The 19,262-nt window shown below is 40.0% G+C and overlaps 1 protein-coding gene across 5 annotated transcripts in view; it reads right to left on the bottom strand.

The window, feature by feature from the left end:
- The window catches only part of LOC112560667 (cytoplasmic dynein 2 heavy chain 1-like), a 57,936-nt gene that overhangs the window by 11,158 nt on the left and 27,516 nt on the right, over positions 1-19,262 (bottom strand). For 2 of the 5 annotated variants that reach the window (XM_025232671.1, XM_025232675.1), the window contains 19 exons: positions 16,792-16,952; positions 15,835-16,081; positions 15,256-15,407; positions 14,816-14,960; positions 14,105-14,375; positions 13,152-13,301; positions 12,638-12,870; positions 12,055-12,277; positions 11,705-11,847; positions 10,780-11,019; positions 10,501-10,638; positions 9,889-10,163; positions 9,547-9,670; positions 8,866-8,987; positions 6,822-7,035; positions 6,245-6,496; positions 4,164-4,184; positions 2,671-2,769; positions 87-210 (listed from right to left, as the gene is read on the bottom strand). In XM_025232671.1, coding sequence (XP_025088456.1) covers positions 87-210; positions 2,671-2,769; positions 4,164-4,184; positions 6,245-6,496; positions 6,822-7,035; positions 8,866-8,987; positions 9,547-9,670; positions 9,889-10,163; positions 10,501-10,638; positions 10,780-11,019; positions 11,705-11,847; positions 12,055-12,277; positions 12,638-12,870; positions 13,152-13,301; positions 14,105-14,375; positions 14,816-14,960; positions 15,256-15,407; positions 15,835-16,081; positions 16,792-16,952 — 3,334 coding nt within the window. Of the gene's footprint in view, positions 1-86; positions 211-2,670; positions 2,770-4,163; positions 4,185-6,244; positions 6,497-6,821; positions 7,036-8,865; positions 8,988-9,546; positions 9,671-9,888; positions 10,164-10,500; positions 10,639-10,779; positions 11,020-11,704; positions 11,848-12,054; positions 12,278-12,637; positions 12,871-13,151; positions 13,302-14,104; positions 14,376-14,815; positions 14,961-15,255; positions 15,408-15,834; positions 16,082-16,791; positions 16,953-17,625; positions 17,647-19,262 lie in introns of all 5 variants that reach the window. The other 3 variants (XM_025232673.1, XM_025232676.1, XM_025232672.1) reach the window with 2 other exon arrangements.

Here is a 19,262-nt window from a genome sequence, read left to right as displayed (position 1 = left end):
AGATCCTGTTGAAAGACAGATGGGTGCTGGTCATTGAAACAAGTGTAAAAGCAGGCAAAGAACAGAGGCAGGAATGTACACTCTACCTTGTGCTGTCAGGTCGCCACGCAGTAGTGGAAACAAGACGGGCTCTATGCGGTCGATCTCTTGTATGATAAGCGTTTTGCCAAACCTGACTGCCAGTTCTAAAGCTGTGCTGAAGTTGCTGTCCTGGTGTCAAAGTCAGTCATTTGAATAATAAAATCCTATATACTCATGGAATATACTTAACTATATCCTCATGACCACAAAATGTACTCATCTATCCTCATACCTACAAAATGTACTTATCATCTACCCACATGCCCATGGAATGTTCTTACTTATTCCCAGGCCTACAGAACCTACCTTTCTACCCTCATGCCTACAAAATAAAATTTATCTATCCCATGCCCATGGAATGAACCTATCTGCCAACATTCCCATAACATGCCTATGTAATGTACTTTATCCTCATGCCATAAGACACCTTCACAGCCTTTCTCCACTAACCTCCAACAAATTTTTAATGAACTGCTTAATGAGGGTGTTTTTCCAGATAAATGGACTGAATCAATAATGATTACTTTGTTCAAGAAAGGTGATAGGAATATCCTTAGTCCTAACAACTATAGAGGTATTTCCCTTTGTGATGTTACAAGTAAGGCACGAGGTCTTAATTTAACAGCAGACTGCAGGAGTGGATGGATGAAAAGCATGTTGTTGGAGAATATCAAGCTGGTTTTAGGAAAGGGTATTCAACTGTTGACCATGTTTACCTTGCTGGGTTTGATTCAGAAAGTTTGCTTTAAATCGTAAACTACATGTGGCATTTATAGACTTTGGAAAAGTATAACTCAATAAATAGAAACTTATTGAGACACATTCTGTTAAAAAATTGGAGTTACAGGCAAGTTATTCAGATCCATCAAAGCCATGTATAATAATGTAAAAGTAAGAATTAGGTGTGAAGCACTGTTAGTTAATTATATAAATTGTACTTAGCAAGTACAATTAGCAAGGAGATGTATGTAGTCCTGTATTATTTTCTCTTTTAATCAATCAATAAATTGGCAATTAATATAATTCAGAATGGAAAATATGGAGCCTACTTTTCTATAGATTACTTAAAACTGTTTATTTTACTATTTGTGAATGTTGTCTTGATAGCTGAAACAGTGATTGGTTTGCAAAATCAGCTAAATAATTTAAGTATAGAATCTTCTACCTTGGACTTAAGTGTAAATTTAGATAAAAGTAATATTGGTGTCTTTTGTAAGGGTGAGTTTTAGGGGCAAGAGAATGCTGGATCTACAATAGTGTTGTAATTCCTGCTGTTAATGTTTGTAAATATCTAGGATTGTTGTTTTCTAATAAGCTCAGTTTTACAGCTGCATGTCAGGACTTGGCAAATGGAGGACAAAATAATTTATTTCTAATAATGAAAACTCTTCGATCCTATAATAACAAGAGTTCAGAAATATTTTTGAAACTTTTCGATGCTCAAGTTCAGCCATGTTACAATATGTGCCAAACTATGGGGATTAGACAGGCATCTCAAATGCTGCAAATAAGTGCACCTTTTCACCTTAAGCCATTTCTTGAGGTTAGATGGGTGAACTCCAAATGATCTAGTTTATGGCGAATCATGTAGATACCTAATTACAATTTAGTGAATAGATGTATTCATTACTGGCTGAAACTTGTTAGAATGAACGATGATAGGTTACCCCAAAAGGTTTACAGAATGCGGTTTTATTTATATGCAAAGGGTAAAACAAAGTGGGTATCCAATATTAGAACAAATTTATTTTCTCTCAGGTTTGGCTTTGCATGGTTAAATCAGTGGGTACAAAATGTAAGTTTATTTATTGGCAAGTTAAAAGAAAGATCCCATTTGGAAAAGAACAGAACAGAGCAAGGCAAAGGACATAGGAGCCACCTGGGCCCAACTGAAGGGGCTGCCCAAAACTGGGTCTGCTGGCAAGGTGTTGCAGCCCTATGCTCCTCAAAGGAGCAACAAGGAATAAACTAAAAGAAAGGCAAGATTTGTGTAGATGGCAGGAATGGGAAGATCAAATTAATAGTACTGAGAGGTTTTCTTTTTTACTCTACATATGGGATCTCAGGCACTGTTAAAAAATATTTGAGTATGATTTGGTGACAGTTCTGGCTAAATTCAGAGTAGGTGTGTCCAATATTGCAGTTCATTATTTTTGATATAGAAGATTGACATACTACACAGGACCTGCTGTGTCCATTACTTAAAATACATGAAGATGAAGTTCACTTTGTTCTCTGTCATAAAGCCTTATAGCATTTCAGAGTAAAATTTATACAAATAAAATGGTATTAAAAAAAAACCCAAACAAATTTAAAATAAGCTTGTTATTGGCCTCAAAAAATGAAAAAGTTGTTAAAAATTCGACATTATATTTTTTTGTTTTGTTTTTCAATTTAGAAAGTCTACAGAAAAACATTAATGTACTTAACTTTTGACGGCACTGTTTGTAATTCTAACTTTCGTATCTATGTATTAATGAATTTATTATAGTATTATCACTGTTGCTTGCTTCAATGGCCCTTAAAAAACTACTTCTTCCACTAACCTATGCAACATGCACATTCACAGGCTGAGCAACATGTACATACCTGTTGGTTAATAACCTCAAGCCTGTGCTCCTTCAAATGCGTTTTCAGCCACTCTGTTGCTCGTGATGAGGGATCAACCAGAAAAGGCCTTAAGGAGCTCTAAAGAAAATATTTTTCTATATTTTGCATCAACACAAAACTAGAGAGCATTAGCACTTAATCTTTTAATTAAATCAACAGAAAAGAAAGCTATCATACACAAGCATGTATGCATGAACACACACACACACAACACTACACTTCAAGAAAAAGAACCAATCGTACCTGTGACCAAATATACAACTATGCATATATAGAAACAAAAATAAAAAGAACACTTAAATTTTAAGGGACTTTTGAAACTTTGAAGCAAACACTTGTGAGGAAAGTGTGATAGTGTTGTTGTCCTTCCAAAGACAATGCATAGATGGCAGAAAAAGTGACAGGCATATAAATAACCAATCAGGTTAGAACAAGAAAGGTCTTTAAGGCTGACAAAACTATTTTCTCTCTCTCAGATTTTAACACTTAAGTTTGATATCATTTAAATCAGTGATGCCCAATCTTTTTCGGCCTGCGGGCCATATCCATTTCGGACAGCCGTGTCGCGGGCCATATCCATTTCGGACAACCGTGTCGCGGGCCACTTCACGCAAAAATACAAAAAAAAAAAAAAAAATAGAGCAGATACCATTTCTTATTAGAGTTGTACTTACCATTAATTATGTACTAATTAGTGGATATTTGAAGTTGTTTTCCCGAAACCAACTTCTGAATCTGAATCGAAATGTTCGTCATCACGCCCCTACTAAATACTTCTTCTTCCTTTTTTTCGTTTTTTAGGTCTTCTTTTATTACTAACATGCCGATTTCCTGCACTGTGGGCAGAAGTTTCGCGGGACGGATATGGCCCGCGGGCCGTAGGTTGTGCATCCCTGATTTAAATCATGCCAAAATCACACTTTTCATCAGCCATAGAGTAAAAGAAAGGTAAAGCACCTCTAATGACCAGTGCACAGAACACAATGACAGTTACATTTGTAGAGTGCCTTTCCTAGCGTGGAGGTGAGCTCAATGCACTGTGTACAAAAGACTTCAAATGAACCAAGAGTTAACCTCGCTGTAAAGAAACACTGGTGTCAAGATGACACCACGGCAAACAAACGGGAAGTGTATGATTGAAGCATTAGTGTTGTGTTACTCAATTCAGAAGCTGCATGACTTAAAATTGTGCATCCCCTCCTCATCTTATAACCCTGCATGAGGTAAGATTACTTGTTGCTGTTGTATTCAGTCCATAGTGATGGCCATCCTAACAAACATTAACAATCTAGCCTCTTCAACATGAGAATCATCTTGAAACACCAAATGCATCCCAAAAGGTGGAGTTTGGAAGACAGAGAACACACAAATAAGCAAAGAAAGCATTTTCTTATGTGCTTGCATTTAAGCTGCAGAATCAGTGTGTGGGTTCAGACAAAAGCTGCACTCAAAAGCATAAGGTGGTCTCTTACCCCAACTGGAATGCTATTGATCTAAATGTCAACAAAAGCAAAGATCAGATAACATCTCTCGTTCTGTACAGAGTTAACGTGATAGTTTGGTGAAAATGTAAATGATAAATGCACTGCTTTATTGGTCTTTTTAAAATCAATCACAAATAGATACAGAAGGGGATCTACATCACTGTACAACTCCTCCCCCACCCCCAAAAAAAGAACACAAAACTTTTATTTGCTAATCATTAGCATACACCGACACCATCATTACAGCAAAAATTATCATTACAGTCACTAATTAAAGACTTTTGTATCTGTTTTAATTATAAATGGTTACAACAATGCAGCTTGAAGCCATTAAGAAGAATAAGTATTTTTCTTAATCTCTTTTGCATTATAAATTATCATTGACCCCAATGCAATGGATTTTTCTTAATGTCAGGACTTAGTTTATTACAAGATTGTCAACATATACCACATTTCAATATATAGTACAAAGCAAAAAAAAACCTGTCTATCATCAATTAGGTACAGAAAGAGATCAAAACTGTAAGATCACTGGATCACTGTCACAAAAGGTGGTAGGAATAGAACTGTGGTGTGGGCGCCACATCCCTCCCCTCTTAAGGTGAGCAGATGTGCAGTCAAATGGACTCGCTCAGGGAAGGTCACATAGTCACCTAGCCATTGTCCTTAGGAAGAAGGGACGGCCGGTGGCTTCTCGTGGAAGGAAAGGGGTGTAGCGTTGGAGAAAACCCCTGCCAGGACCATGATGGCCGGACACGGGTCAGGTCAAGGGCAGGGAGAAACCTAGAAGACTGTGTCTTGCGCTAGCGGTGATGCATGATTGATTGATTGTAGTCGTGACAATGAGTGTGTTTGTGAGTGACTGACCAATTGGGTGCATGTGTGGCCCAAGCCAGCCTTTTAATATTGTGTTGAAGCTGAAATCGGGGCTTCGCCACTGAACTCTTGAAGTGTACACATCGGGGCGAGAGAAAAACTTTGCAACTCAAGTCTTTGTTACAAAGAGTCATGTCAGCTATTTCCAGTCCATCCTTTTACTAGAGATGGGACGTGGCATAGGGACTGGACAAGAGGTGTGCAGCCTGCTCTTAAAACAGAGCATCAAGGACAGTGACCTCTATCCCTGCAAAACCTCAATCGATTCCTGGCAGCACAGCAGGATACATTACTCGGGTCACAGAGCCCGGCACTGATACATATGGTAATGACAGGCTGGCTTGGGACAGAAAAGGAGTGCACACTGGTGAAGGGGACGGTACATGTGAGCGCTTGTCCCAGTTCCATGCACAGCACATTTTGTATCTCTGGGGGAAGTTCCAGACAAGGGAGACCAATAGTCAGTAGACCACCGTTTCTTCTGTGTCGCGGTGCAAGGGAGAGCCTCCTAAGACAACAAAGATCAACGGTCAATAGACCACCATCTCTTCTGCATTGCCTCAGGAGGGCCCTCAGTGTAGCAAAGACAATCATACGAGGTAATCAAGGACAACTGTGTGCCACACCACCAATGAGAATTCCATCCCACATGGCAAAGACAATTTGGTTGAGCTAAGTGGTGTGTGAATGTGCCAGGTTTAGAGCGAGTGAATGTGTATGTGAATGAGTGTATGTAGGACGTTTGCATAGTTAAAGATAGGTTTTATGACTCACTAGATACCTGGATTAGTAGTAAGTGGGTAGGTCAATGGAACACCCTAGATAACTAGACAAGATAGGGATTTTGTTTACTTGCAGGTTCATCATTTTCTCTGTGCAAGCTTTTAGCATTTTCTATACTTAATAAGTACTTTGTTTTCACTAAATTGCATTGTGTTGTTTATTGGGGAGTGTGCTGGGGGCTTGAGTCGTTAATAGTGTTCATTACCAATTCAGTAGAAGTGCATTGCGCACAAGATTATGTCAGTGTGGATGAGTAGTCGAGGTGCAGTCAAGGCCTAACTAGGGGTCTCCGTCCATCACACGTACCTAGACCCCATAGGATTGCAACAATCACTACATGAAGTGTCTACTGAAGGAAAAGAGAGACAATACAAACATTTATTTTTAGTTGCAACATCATAATCTTTTACCTGTAAAATGACCATAGCATTTTCCATGGAAAGCTCATCAGAGGGCAAACCCTCAGCTTTCCACATAAGCTGCTCGCTCTCAGTGCTCAGGAACCGCCGCAAGTCAAACTGACTCACACCCACGATCTCCATCCAGGCCTTGATGCGCTCACGCCGTAGATCTTCTGGTGCTGAGGCCAGATAGGTGATGAAGGCAGAAGCAAGCAGTGCACGCCTAGGCAACTCTTGTAATTCTTGTGAGAATTCCCCCATCTTTGAAAGAGAGAAAGAGAGAGAAGTATGTGACTTGGGTGATGCACAGCTACAACATGGACAGCCTTTCAGGAACTCACCTGTTGCATGGACAGACAAAAACATGTTCCTTTGCATCACAGTGTTCTGGGCCCATTCAGTCCCTTTTATCCTTGCACAGCACAAACACCACAGCTACCTGTCCTTTAAAACTTAAACTGTAAAGTAAAGATGTGGACAAGCAAATTCTCTTAATCATGGTACAAAAATCATTTTCATTTCTGCATCAGAAACTTGACTTTAGAAACTGCATGCTTACTGAAAATATGGCCATCAATACACTCACCTGCATGTTCCAGCGATGATGCTCTCCATCAAGTTTTGACACCAGAGTTTCTGCTGCATGGATGGTTTCGTTTTCTTTGTCCAGCTTAATCTTGAGCTCTGCTGCTTCCTTTGTCAGGTTCTCAAAGCGAGAACGCAGCATGGACACTTTGCGATCCACCTCTCCCAGGGCTTGACTCAGGCGAGCCATGCGTGACTCTGCATGCTCCAGATTCCTTGATATCACAAAGACAGTCCAAGTCAAGTTTATTTATCTCCCTTTGTAATCCAAGCATAATAAATAATAATAATGAGGATTTATACAGCGCTTTTCCAAAGATTTGCTCAGAGTATTCACATATAATTCACTTCCACAACATACAACTGCTCAAACACAAAGTAAATTACGGACATATGTTATGCACGCTCTGGGTTAGGACAGGGTCACAGTGAAGTTAACCAGAATTTACTCAAGTTTTTACTGAGTCTATTTGGTTGAGTCTTAATGTCTTTCTAATACCAGTAACTGAGACAGTCTAGAGATGTATGTTGTATGGCGTGGATTTTTAATATACCATTTTTGGTGGTACAATTTCTTTCGTTGAGTACTTACCAGATGATGACTATAGGGAGATCACCCTCTAGCTACCTCAAATTTATCTGTCCAAACTGTGCAACACAGTAGAAAAGTTGGCCAACAAGTAAGATCTTGATCTGATCCAGATCCCAGAGGTCCAAATGTTTAAATGTATCCAAAAGCATAGCTTGATAACCTTTTATGGTAATAGGCGCGAGAGATCTCTCATTAAAAAGCCGCAGGAAAAAATTCCCCACCTCTGATGGAAATCCTCATCAAGGGTCGGTCCCTTGCTTTTTCTCCAGCTCTAAAAAACCCTCCACTTACTTTAATGAACTTCTAAAGTGGAGGGTCTTCTTGCGGCTTCAATGAGCGGCACTGCTTCACCAGAGAATCCTTGACATTGAATGGCATCCCTGACAAGACTCAGACATGAAGGTTGTGCCTCTCTGGCGCAAAGTGAACAACCTGTATGAGGTTGCTTAAAGAGAGTCCGTATGGGTGGTAGTTTCTGTGGAACTGCCGGAGACAACACTGCTAACTCCAAGATCAACAGCTGAGAGGTGCCACTAGAATAATTTCTACCTTGTTGTCATTAATTGCTGACAACACTGGGTGACTGCTGGTGGGTATGCATAGGTGTTGGAAGCAGATGTGCCCCCCAGACTGATTGGCTAGCATCCGTGGACAGTGAAAACTCCAGGGAAGGCTCCTTGAGAGGGACGACCCTGGCTAATAACCTGCTCTCTATCTATGCTCTTAGGTGAAACTTCACCCACTATCTTTTGTCTCTGTCAGGAAAAATCTCTCAAAAATCTCTCCAAGAGAGAGACTGACCACTCCTCTCCTGACCAGGCACCAATGGTGTCTGACCCTCCCTGAGCCGGCTTGCTGCGGAACGTGGGGAGGGTGTGTGTGTAATAAGGGCTTGTGATATAGTCAGCTTATGTTTCTCTAACAAGCAAGATTTAATGAAACCCGGCATTCTATTCTGTCTCAGTTCACCATGAACCACCTGCAACCACTTGTCCTCTGACCATACTTGGCAGAGCCGGGTGAAAACTGGAGTAGAATGCTCACTGACTTGTTTGAGTGGGGGTTGAGCTTTGTTCAGCCCTACTGTGCTGCACGGTTTGGACAGCTGGATTTGAGGTAGAGGGTGATCTCCATACAGTCATGTCATCTGGTACAGTACGAAGAAGAGTGTTGTAGTGAGGATGTCCTTAAGCCAATATATTGTTCCAAGGAATGACTTCTAGCTGACATTGCATTATGATTGAGTTGAAATGTTAAAAATTGTTTGTTTCTTGGTTTGTTTGGTTGTTTATCTAATGCATTTATGGTGGCTCTTATGTCACAGAAACTTGTCTCTATGCACTGAGTTTGTGCTAATACAAATATAGTTTATGCAAGGATTGTGTTTGAACTCAACTATGCTTGTTTTCATGCTCTTAGTTCTGCACAAAACAGACCTAAAAAAATCACATACTTGCGAAGTTCATTTTGTTCTTTTTCCAGGGGTTCAATTTTCTCAATGACGTATGAATATTTGATGTTGGCTGTGACCCATTCAGCCAGTGGCTCTGCTACCTGTGATGCTCGCCTGGCATTCTGTAATAGAGACCTTAATTGGCAATCTCTTATCGTTATGGAATACAAGTTTCTTTTCGACGATGAGCATTCTGACACATTTAGGACCTCCAAATACTAATTTTGTCTGCCCACTATATTAATTGACTTAATGTGATAAGTTTTTGCTTATGTGATATTCTGAAATGAATGATTCAAGTAAATAACATTTGTATTTCAAACAAGAATTGTTTAGCCTATGACGTAAAAAAAAAAGCCTGACATATTTTTGTTGTCCTCTACACGAACTGATTATGTGGTCAAAACAGCACTTGGTATCAGTTCATGGACATCTTCCATGCACTTTTTTAAAAACTTCATTTACCAAGCAGGCATAGCTACTCAATATAAGCAACAATTCTGTTGCCAAAAACAGCAGTTTGTATCAATTTATACACATTTCGGCCGCTTTTTTAACTTTTTAAATCAACTAGGTGTGTATGGATGCTAATTTTAAGCAACAATTTTTAAGGGACATCAAAAGCATGAGCTGCAAAAGAAGTTTGGGCTCTGTCGGAAGCTTTAATACAATGCTACATACTTTTGAATCAAAGGAATCCTTGTTCTTAAGTAGCAGCTCTTCAACACTCTTTCTGATTTCTGGGGTTATGTTTCTGGCATCAAACGTCTGGATGTCTTCCTTCACTCCTCGCTTGGAGAGAAAACTATAAAACAATAAAATTATACCTATATAAATATACCTGTGAACAACAGCCCAGATGTCCTTAATTCAAGCTATGGCAATTCACAATCACAAATCCCTTACACACAACCGTAAAATGTGTCCATTAACATATCTGATGCTCAGCAAGGATCATACAATATCTTAAATCACAATCTAACTCCTACATTCAGCTTTCTGCACCTCTCATACCATTCTCACCTCTTCATGCTGACCCAAGAGGTATCGAAGATGCCCATTAGTCGCAGCACACCTTCCAGGATATCACGAATGATGTCTGGTGGAGCTCGTAGGGCTCGGATCTCCGAAATGGACTCAGGCTTGATGCTCCCAACAGCACGTCGAGCCTCCTGCACAAGAGGCTCCACTGCTGCCATTTCCTGGTCAATGGCCTTTTTACGCTTCTCCAGAGCCTTGTTTTCTTCTGCTGCACTCTTCTTCAGTTCTTCCATTTCAATCTTCTGGTCACTGGCATCCTGTCAAAAGAACCAGAATGTTTCAGTCATTATCATGAAGCTCAGGAATGTTTAAAGCATCAGTGCTTGTAAAATAAACTTGAAGAGAAGAATGTTGACTGGAGGACTAATCATGTTAACAGAAGGCAGGGACTGACCGGCGTGTATCTGCCTGCTGAAAGAGATTTCCCTCAATTATGTTAACAGGAGACAAGGACCTTTCTCCTGACAGTGATCAATGTTGACTAGAAGATAGATCATGTTAACAGGAAGCAAGGACTGACCAGAACATACCTGCATGCAGATGGTGATATCCCTCAATAATGTTCATAGAAGGCAAAGATTGACCAGGACATACCTGCATACTGACAGTGATCTCCCTCAGTGCTGCATCAGCTTCTGCTTGCTTTTCCGCTAGCAGCTGACTCTGTTCATTGGCCTTGCGCTTCAGCTCATCTACAAGCTGTTTGGCATCATTTAGCTTGGACACACCAGCCTGGGACAAAAGCAGATAGTATTGTTCAACTGGAAAAAAAAAGCTTATGACAAAGATTTCACTGAGTTCTTTGCAGCAATGTCCCAGAGTTCTAAATTAAATACATTATACATTATGTCTTGACAACAGGGTCACAGGTACCTGCAAATGTTTCTGTTTTGCTTCTAGATTGAGTTTCTTGGTGCTGTAGACTTTCTCATATGTGCGCAGAAAAGTGAGATAGCGCAGTGGTGTGGCACTGGTAGATCCCATAGATTCATGGACATGCAGGAAGCTCTTGAGTAATTCCTCTCCACCAGACAGCTTGCGCTTCTTTTGCTGGGACTCCCCTATTGACCCCCCCTCCACTTTGGGAGGCCGTGTCAACAGCATTCTAGGAACCTGAATACAATAAACTATGTAAATTTGGAACTCTGGAACTACCATATTAGAAAGCAAAGTTATTTGACACCTCAGATTTGTTGCTGAAAATGGCACATACTTCCAAACAAAAGGAAGAAATGCCAATAAAGAGAATAAACATCGTCTTCTATTGCTGTCACCATAACAACAACATGCAGTGACAGGATTGTTAGTTATGGTACAGCGAAACAATGGAACTCTCTCCTTTCCATATCTGCCATCTACCCACTATTGAGTCCTTTAAATGTGCACTGAAAACCCACCTCTTCCTTAAACATTACTCCTAACAATGCTTGTCCTTGTTCACACCCATCCCCCATTGTATGCTTATTACTACTTCCCTGCTTGTCTTCCTTTTGCAAAATTATTATTCTCTCAGTACTTATTACTTGGATCCTCTTTACGTCTTTATATTTGTCTTTCATTTGTCATCAGTGCTGTTGTTTATCCTTCCATCATTAATATGTTGTTTGCTTGTTTTTCTGTCCCTCGTATGTTGCCCATGTCTTGTTCTTGTTCTTAAGTTCTAAGAGCATGCTCTTTAGGAGTGTGATTATGCGCTGTAAAAATTTTGCATTTATTATTATTAATCCAAATAAAGACCACAAAGCATTCACAACAAAGCCATGTATACAAGAGCTATACTGCTGAACAGTACACTTACATGGACCATGCTCTCTTGACTCCAGCCGTCCATCCACTGGACACAGCACTGTTTGTACAGAGCAGGGTTTGATTCGCAGTTGAGAATGAAGTTTACATTTGTGTAATCCATGATTAACGCAATGTGCAGATTAGATCGAACACCTGTTGGCAAGAAAAAGGCCAAAATTAAAAAACTCATTTCTACAGCACATTAATATTTGACAGCATTAGAATTTAATCAAGAGTAAGTTCAGTCAATTTATGCTATGCATTTAATTAACAAGTTGCTGAATCAGTGTTAACTTTTGTTATTTTAATACGATTTAAAACAAACAAAAATGAAAGACCTCAAAGCACTGAGGCACTTACGTGATGCAAAGAAGTTAATGAGAGTGCCCCGAAAACCCACTTCTGATGCCATGTCTCTAAGGGGAGACAAGAGTGGCTCTAGTTCCTCAGGGCTGTACAAGCCAGGGACCTCACCAGCAGAGAGAAGGCTGTTGATGAGCTCCAAAAACTGCAACTCCACAAACTGATGATCTTCCAGCAGCAGAACAACCTGCTGGCCCTCAAGGCCTGCTATCTGCATCACCTGCTCAGTGCAGTAAAATGAGAGATCCCAGATAGAAGACACTTTGTTTATTGGTGACACTCACAATTCATGATAAGAACTGGCATACCATATACAGTCTGGCATGTTTTACTGTACTCTTCCACCTGCATCTTTTTTCCCCCCACACACATAATATTCAATTTCTGCCACATATTACAGATAAGACTTGAATCCAAACAAAATGCTTTTTGTTTGGCACACTGAAACTCTCAACACTACCATAACAGGGATACTGACTTATGTTTTAAGTATTGGAGGCATTTCATGAATATATCTTTCAATAAAATTTTATATGACCCTCCTTTTGATATCAAATAAAAAAAACGTTATTTTCTGTACCTGCTTGAGATCACTCCTGAACTGCTTGTCACCATAGCTACGAGAGATTTTCGGAGTAAAAAGCTGCATCTGGTGCATGTGTGCAACAACTGTGACTGCCGTGCGGCGACCCACCCCACTCTGACCAGCCAGCAGCAAAGATCCACCTGGGGAGGTTAAGACACGATCCACACAGGCCACATTGTCCAGTACTTCTTTGAAGACCAAGATGTCAAGTTCCCGGTTCTCCCTGCCTGAAGACATAGCATAATGGCTTGCTAAGCAAGACAAGCAATGAACAAAGGAGAAAAAAAAGGGAACAAGAAGACAAGCGGTAAATATATAAAATAAAGAGATAAAGAGTGATATACACCTGAATGCATAGTACAAGCAGCACATTGGTGAATGCTCTCACATGCTGGCACAAATACAGATGAACAAGCTGGAAAAGGGTCACATATACTTGGCCCAGATACACAGTACAGACTAAGAGCATGCTGATGAACATGCAATAAGGGAAGAGACACACACATACTGTAGAGTTTGATGCCTCTCTCAATGACTGACTGAAGATCACTTGGAGATAGCTTGCCCAGTGGTTTGCCAAAGGGAGGTAAAGGTGCACCTGCACCTGATGCCGGAGCACCTGTATCCGTTCGTGCTCCCCATGTCACAAAGTATGTCTCTGAAAGTAATCAATCAATTCATGAGCTAGTCAGGATTTCAAAAATATTTGAACCTGCCACTTACTACAAGAGCATTGAAATGTGTCTGCACATCATATTTTTTTTTGGCAGGTGACCATGTGGCCATAAACATTAACAAATATAGTACAAACTGCAATACAGTGTTCCCTCGCTACTTCGCGGTTCATCTATCGCGGATTCACTACTTCGCGCTGGGAATTATCGTTCTACAAAATACCATAGATACTTCAACAGGAAAATGACGAAAAATGTAGCTATATTTCAGGGCTTCTGATAAGGCTAAATTCTTTGGGGTCCCAGGGACCCCTTCGTCAGATTTTCAAGGGGTCCCTGTTCTTCGCCCAAATTTGAAGGGGACCCCATTGACGAAAATTGAAGGGGTACTCCGAACTTTTAATGCGTACTGTACGCAATTTTTTGCGTAAGCAGAAGCCCTGATATTTGTATTTCTATTAAAATACCATGGTTATTTTGTAGATAGAAAGAAATAATTGTGTATGAGAAATCCATTGCTATGCGTAAGCGACGAGCCATGATTGTTATCTCCCATCTCGCAGCCAGTAAATAGTTCTGATAATATTCTGCACGTTAGTTTATAAAATGGCATCAAATTTAGTACAAAACTATGATTGTAACTGATTTAGTATCAGAAAGCTTCCAATAGTCAGAGATGTGCATTTAAATAAACAGTTCTAGCTCATTAGTTCTTAGCATAGTTAAAATAAAATCAATAACAACAGAGAAATAAATCTAATGATTGAAATGATTAAAGTTAACGAACTGTCTATATTTTCAAAGATGTTGGCCGACCAGTCACTGCGTATGACAGACATAAGCAAGTTGTCAAACTTGCTCTGGTTGTCAGCTCCCACGATTCGATCACGAAATAACCTGCGAGCCTCATAAGCCCAGATCTCAAGAAGGTGGTCATTAGTGTTCTCCTTTGAGCCTGCATTCAGATCATATCGCAAGAGGCTGACCACCCAACGAGTCAGGTCACGAGGAGTAAACAAGTAGTGGCTGTAGTCATCCACTGTAAAACGTACCCTTAACTGGCAGGACAGGAAAAAAAAATCTTGTATTTCTAAGCCAGTAGCAGGACAGAAAAGAGGTATGTTTACTTACAAGTCAACAACTGCAAAAGCTACATAATTAAAATAGTGTGCAAAATATTTAATCCATTTATTAATTTATAAAGGTGACATTAAATGATATTTTAACATGTAAAGATTAAAGTACTCAAAGGAAAACCACGAGACAAAATTGCAAAATCAAACTATAAATGTGTTTTCAGAGATAACCCATTAACAACGACAAAAGCCTATTGTCATAGGCTACGCTAACTGTTCCTTTCTCACCCCTATTATATCTGCCTCTCCTCTCCCACCATCTTTTGTAAAATGCATTGAGCTCATCTCCATGTTGGGGAATATAAATATTATTATTATTTCTGTCTCATTATAAAATGTCACATAGTCACATAAACACAAACCTGTTCATACAGTTGCACCATGGAGCCAGCTAGAGCATGAATCTTGGACTTGGATCCCCAGACTGGGTGTTGAGCCAGCTGTCGGTGTAGGATGGGTTTGAGGTATGCAGCATAGATAGACTGTAGCTGCTCAAGTCCAGGGTATCTGAAAAACCAAACAGTGCAAGTCTTGGGAACTTTATTTTCAACAATGAGCCTCCTAAAGACACACTGGCCAAATAACCATTAGCTTCACAGAGAAGCCACTGTATCATTTGCCTAAAATTTCAAGCATATGATAAATTAACATTACTTTGAATCACTTTCAAATTGTTAAACATCGATAAAGTCACAGGCAAACTTTAACAAACAAAAATAGCATTTTCCATTTTCTTGTAAGATAGTTCAAAATAGCAAAAGAGAAACATAAGTAATCCTCCTCCTCCTGAAGAAAATCTTACCCAACATTACAGATCCTGACAACAGATGTGAAGCGGGAAGTGAGTTTGTGCCGTCCCAGGCTGGTGCCAGCGTTCATGCTGGCCACTATTTGAACTCCTTCTAGTCCCACCCATTCCAGGTTAGAGTCATAGAATCCATTATATGTCACGACCTACAGCGGAAAGAGCATATAAGGGCAACAACAGCTAAAGTTATGCCAGTAGTTAAAATTCTGACATTACTGTAGTTAGCAAGACATCCAGGCATCATTCAATACTGGCTCTGTAAACATGCTGCTCTGAAACAACGTTTATCCTAAATTCTGACCATTGTCATATCCAGCTCTGCATTACTTGTTATATATCTGCTGACCATTTGCATAACCAACTCTATCCAAGCATGACCCTGAACAAAGTTCCTTATTATCAATATGGGGACCATTCACTAATGAAGGTCTACCTTACTTGTTACTGGCTGACCATTCTCAAATCCAATTCTGTTATGTATTATCTCTGATTATCATTCTTGCATCCAGCTCTATCCAAGCAAGGCCCAATTTCCTAACTTGTTATTTATGTGCCTGTTAGCAACTTGTGTACCTGCTGAAGGAAGGCAATGAGCTGACATGTGCCCCACTTGTCTGGCTTGGGCAAGTTGATGTCCTTGAGATACAGGATGAGGCGCTCTGAGTCCTTGGGGCGGTAGACACGGCCAGTGTTGGTGTTGAGCACCATGCAGGTCTGGCCCAGCTTCTGCAGCACATGAGATGGGCCAGTCTGGGCGCTGCAGTGCACCATAGCCACTTGAGTGGAGCGCAAGTTTTGAAAGCTGTGGTGCAACAGCAGGCTGTGCAACAAACACATATTAGGTCACAGCCAGATGTCACAGACAAAGCCTCTTCTAACAACAGTGTCTAATAAGCCCCTTCTTAAACATGTGCAAGTCAAGGTTCAAAGGAAAGAAAAACAGAAAAATGAGCTAAAGCAAAGCAATGATACTATAAAAGTGGTGATTAGATGACTGGTGGATGTCATAAAGCAAAACAATGCTGCTATAAAAGTGTATACTGGATGATTAATGCTACAGCAAAGTAATGATATAAAAGTGGTGACTGATGGATCAAGAAGCTGTCCTAGTCTAGGATATCTAGTCCCCTGACACATTAATGTAGCAACACAGTCACACAAGTGTAGCACATATACACACAATCAATTCACAAATCATAAATAAACCCCATTTACATATAAAAAATCTATGTTAGAAGTAAACCGCATCTTCTTGTAACAGAACTAAAGTGAATCACACCTACATGAAACAAATTTTGATCATACAAGTGCACCTATAAAGTGCAGTCAAATAAACCAACCCGCTCTTCCCCCTTTGTCCCCCCTCAAAAATAAAAAACCAAAACAAAACAGAATTGATGACATGGAAGATATAAGATGCCATTGTATAGAAACCACAAATTTTAAATATAAACAAGAGGCTTCAACAATTTTATTCATAAATTTTCTGGCCAGGAAATGTCCTCAACACTAAAATGAAGAATTGCTGACCCCTTGCCACAGCCTTCTGGTCCCACGATGATGAAAGGCTGTTTGTTGTCGGGGTCAAGCCAGGGCATGAAGTAGTCCAGGCTGCGCTGAACATCACTGGTGCGCACCACAGGTAGAGAGGACAGTGAGCTAAACTGCTCCACTGTCACACTCTCAGCATTCTGAAGAAAAGCACCAGCCCATAGGCAGAGTTACTTTCTTCATGACAAATACAATATGGACTAAATCTATCAATAGTCTTTACATATTTATATATAACATAAATGCCTCTTAAAGCTTTATTAACAGTGCAGAAAATTGTGCTTGTTTCTTTCTGTTTCTGACTACTCTAAAAAAGAAATGTGGATGTGCTCCTTCTTTCCATTTGTAAAAAAAATGAAAAGATAATGAAAACTATTATTGATAACATATGTAGAATGTAAACATGTATTCAATATAATTTTATCTAAATGACAATATCAGTATTAAGAGAATCATGCTACATAAGAATATAACCAATTCAGAAACAAAAAGATAGAAAAGAACTTGATCACTCATAAAAGTAGATGCATGCAGAGATACATGCAGGAAGTTAATGGCTTTCTCTATTAATATTGTATCTTAGTGCTAAACATGTAGCACCAAACACATCTAAGAGCACCCCATATGGCCTTCTCTACCAATACTGTATCTCAATGCTGAACATGTTGCACCAAACACCTAAAACACCCCATATGGCATACACCTTGCAAACAATGCATTTTCTTGCCATTCTAAGGCAGGAAGCGAGTTTTTCAGGCAGAAGCTATGTGATATATACATTTGGCCTAGTTACAGAAAAACTTATAAGCATACCCCTTGAACATAGGCAAAAATCTGTAATATTTAAAAAAAATTTAAATAAATATAGGATAATTGAAACTGATAACATTCCTTAAGAATGCAGTCTTAAAACATCAAACACAAAAATGAAAGTTTCTTTGTAAATTCTCTTTCCAGGCCACTCAACTATTAAGAGCTTAGGGGCAATGACTGCTCTTTAACCAAATAAATTACTGCCCATGGTCAGTCAGCCATTGTATTCGGGTGCATCTGCCTGTGACTTTTATAAAAGGCTCTGTTAAAAGAGCTCAGCAGTCTTTTTGTCATTGAAAGCTGGGAAGGATATTCATGTTGGGTTGTGTGGCAAAGAAAGAGAATTTATAAGGGAATATTTTCTTCATTAATTTTACCAGATGACCCGACTGTTAGGAGAATAATTATCAAATAACTATGAGGGGGTGGGATCTGCAAAAAACAACAAACAAAAAATAATCACATGCTAACGTCTCTCAAATAGCATACCGCTGTAATTTACAAAGTGGTTGAAATAAAGCCGATCAGATGCAAAACAGGTGGACAGATTATGTTGGTAGAATGCATCAAAGGTTGATTCTGAGCACCACCTGACAGTTTTGTCAAAAGCCGCATCATGCAAAGCCATGATTATAAGGAAGGCAAGGCTAGCAGCCAAAGACTACATTTCATGGGCTCTTACTAAGCTAACCAATGTGATGCACAAGGTGACAGCTGTCCCTACATATCGTTATTGACAGACCAGAAGAACAATGTCTGTAGAGAAATACAATGAAGGTCTGTCCAAAAAGGGAGGAACAGTTGAGACTGGCCATCCCATAAAGCATGTGACCTGTGCACGTGAGTCCTCAAAGTCTTCAGTGGGTCTCGCAGATGCACTGCATGGGCCACTATGTGTGGAAGAAGATGCACAATCAAGTAGGAGTTCACTTAAGGCTGCCAATTTTTACTAGAAAGGATGAGTCAGCAAGCCAGTGAATCCAGGTAAGTAAGAAAAAGAAACAAGATACAGGCTGATACCTGGAGAGGTTGGCCAAGAGGTTCAAAAGATCCTGAGTCAATCACACATCTCAGCCTAAGATGTCTGACAGTTGATGACAGCATGGTCTCGTGACCCTCAATTGTGATGAGAGAATAAAAGCCTGGTATCAACATAGACACATAGACATCACTCCTTGATGACACTTTTGTGCAGCAGAGCCATAATCTCTTGCTTCAGAGCCTATGCCCTTATGCTAAAAGGTGTTTCCATCCAAAAGGGAAATTGGTTGTAAGGTGGGTGCTCAGGTTTCTTATTTGGCTCCAGCAGCACACTTCTCACTGACCACATGCTGGAGCTGGTAGTGGCTGGTAAAATGAAGGAAAGGCCCTCCTGGACCATGATGAGTACTCAAGGCTCTACTGCTTCAACAAACAACCAAAAATAAAGCAGTCTTAGCCAACTAGCCAGGACAGTGACATCCCTTCGCCTAACTGGCTGGAGGGTGACTACTCTCCCTCACTTTCACATTGATCTGCATGAAGTTTTGTGTCTAATGTTCATCACTTCATCTGTTACAATATTTGCTACATTCCTGTGTGGGTTTCTGTGTCTGCGCCACTTTTCATCTTTTCCTGCGCCATTTTATTTCTACTGT

Source organism: Pomacea canaliculata, linkage group LG3 (genome assembly GCF_003073045.1).
Source record: "Pomacea canaliculata isolate SZHN2017 linkage group LG3, ASM307304v1, whole genome shotgun sequence".
Classification (NCBI taxonomy): Eukaryota; Metazoa; Mollusca; class Gastropoda; order Architaenioglossa; family Ampullariidae; genus Pomacea; species Pomacea canaliculata.
Note: the sequence above shows the minus strand (reverse complement) of the source record. Positions and strands in the feature narration are given on the sequence as shown.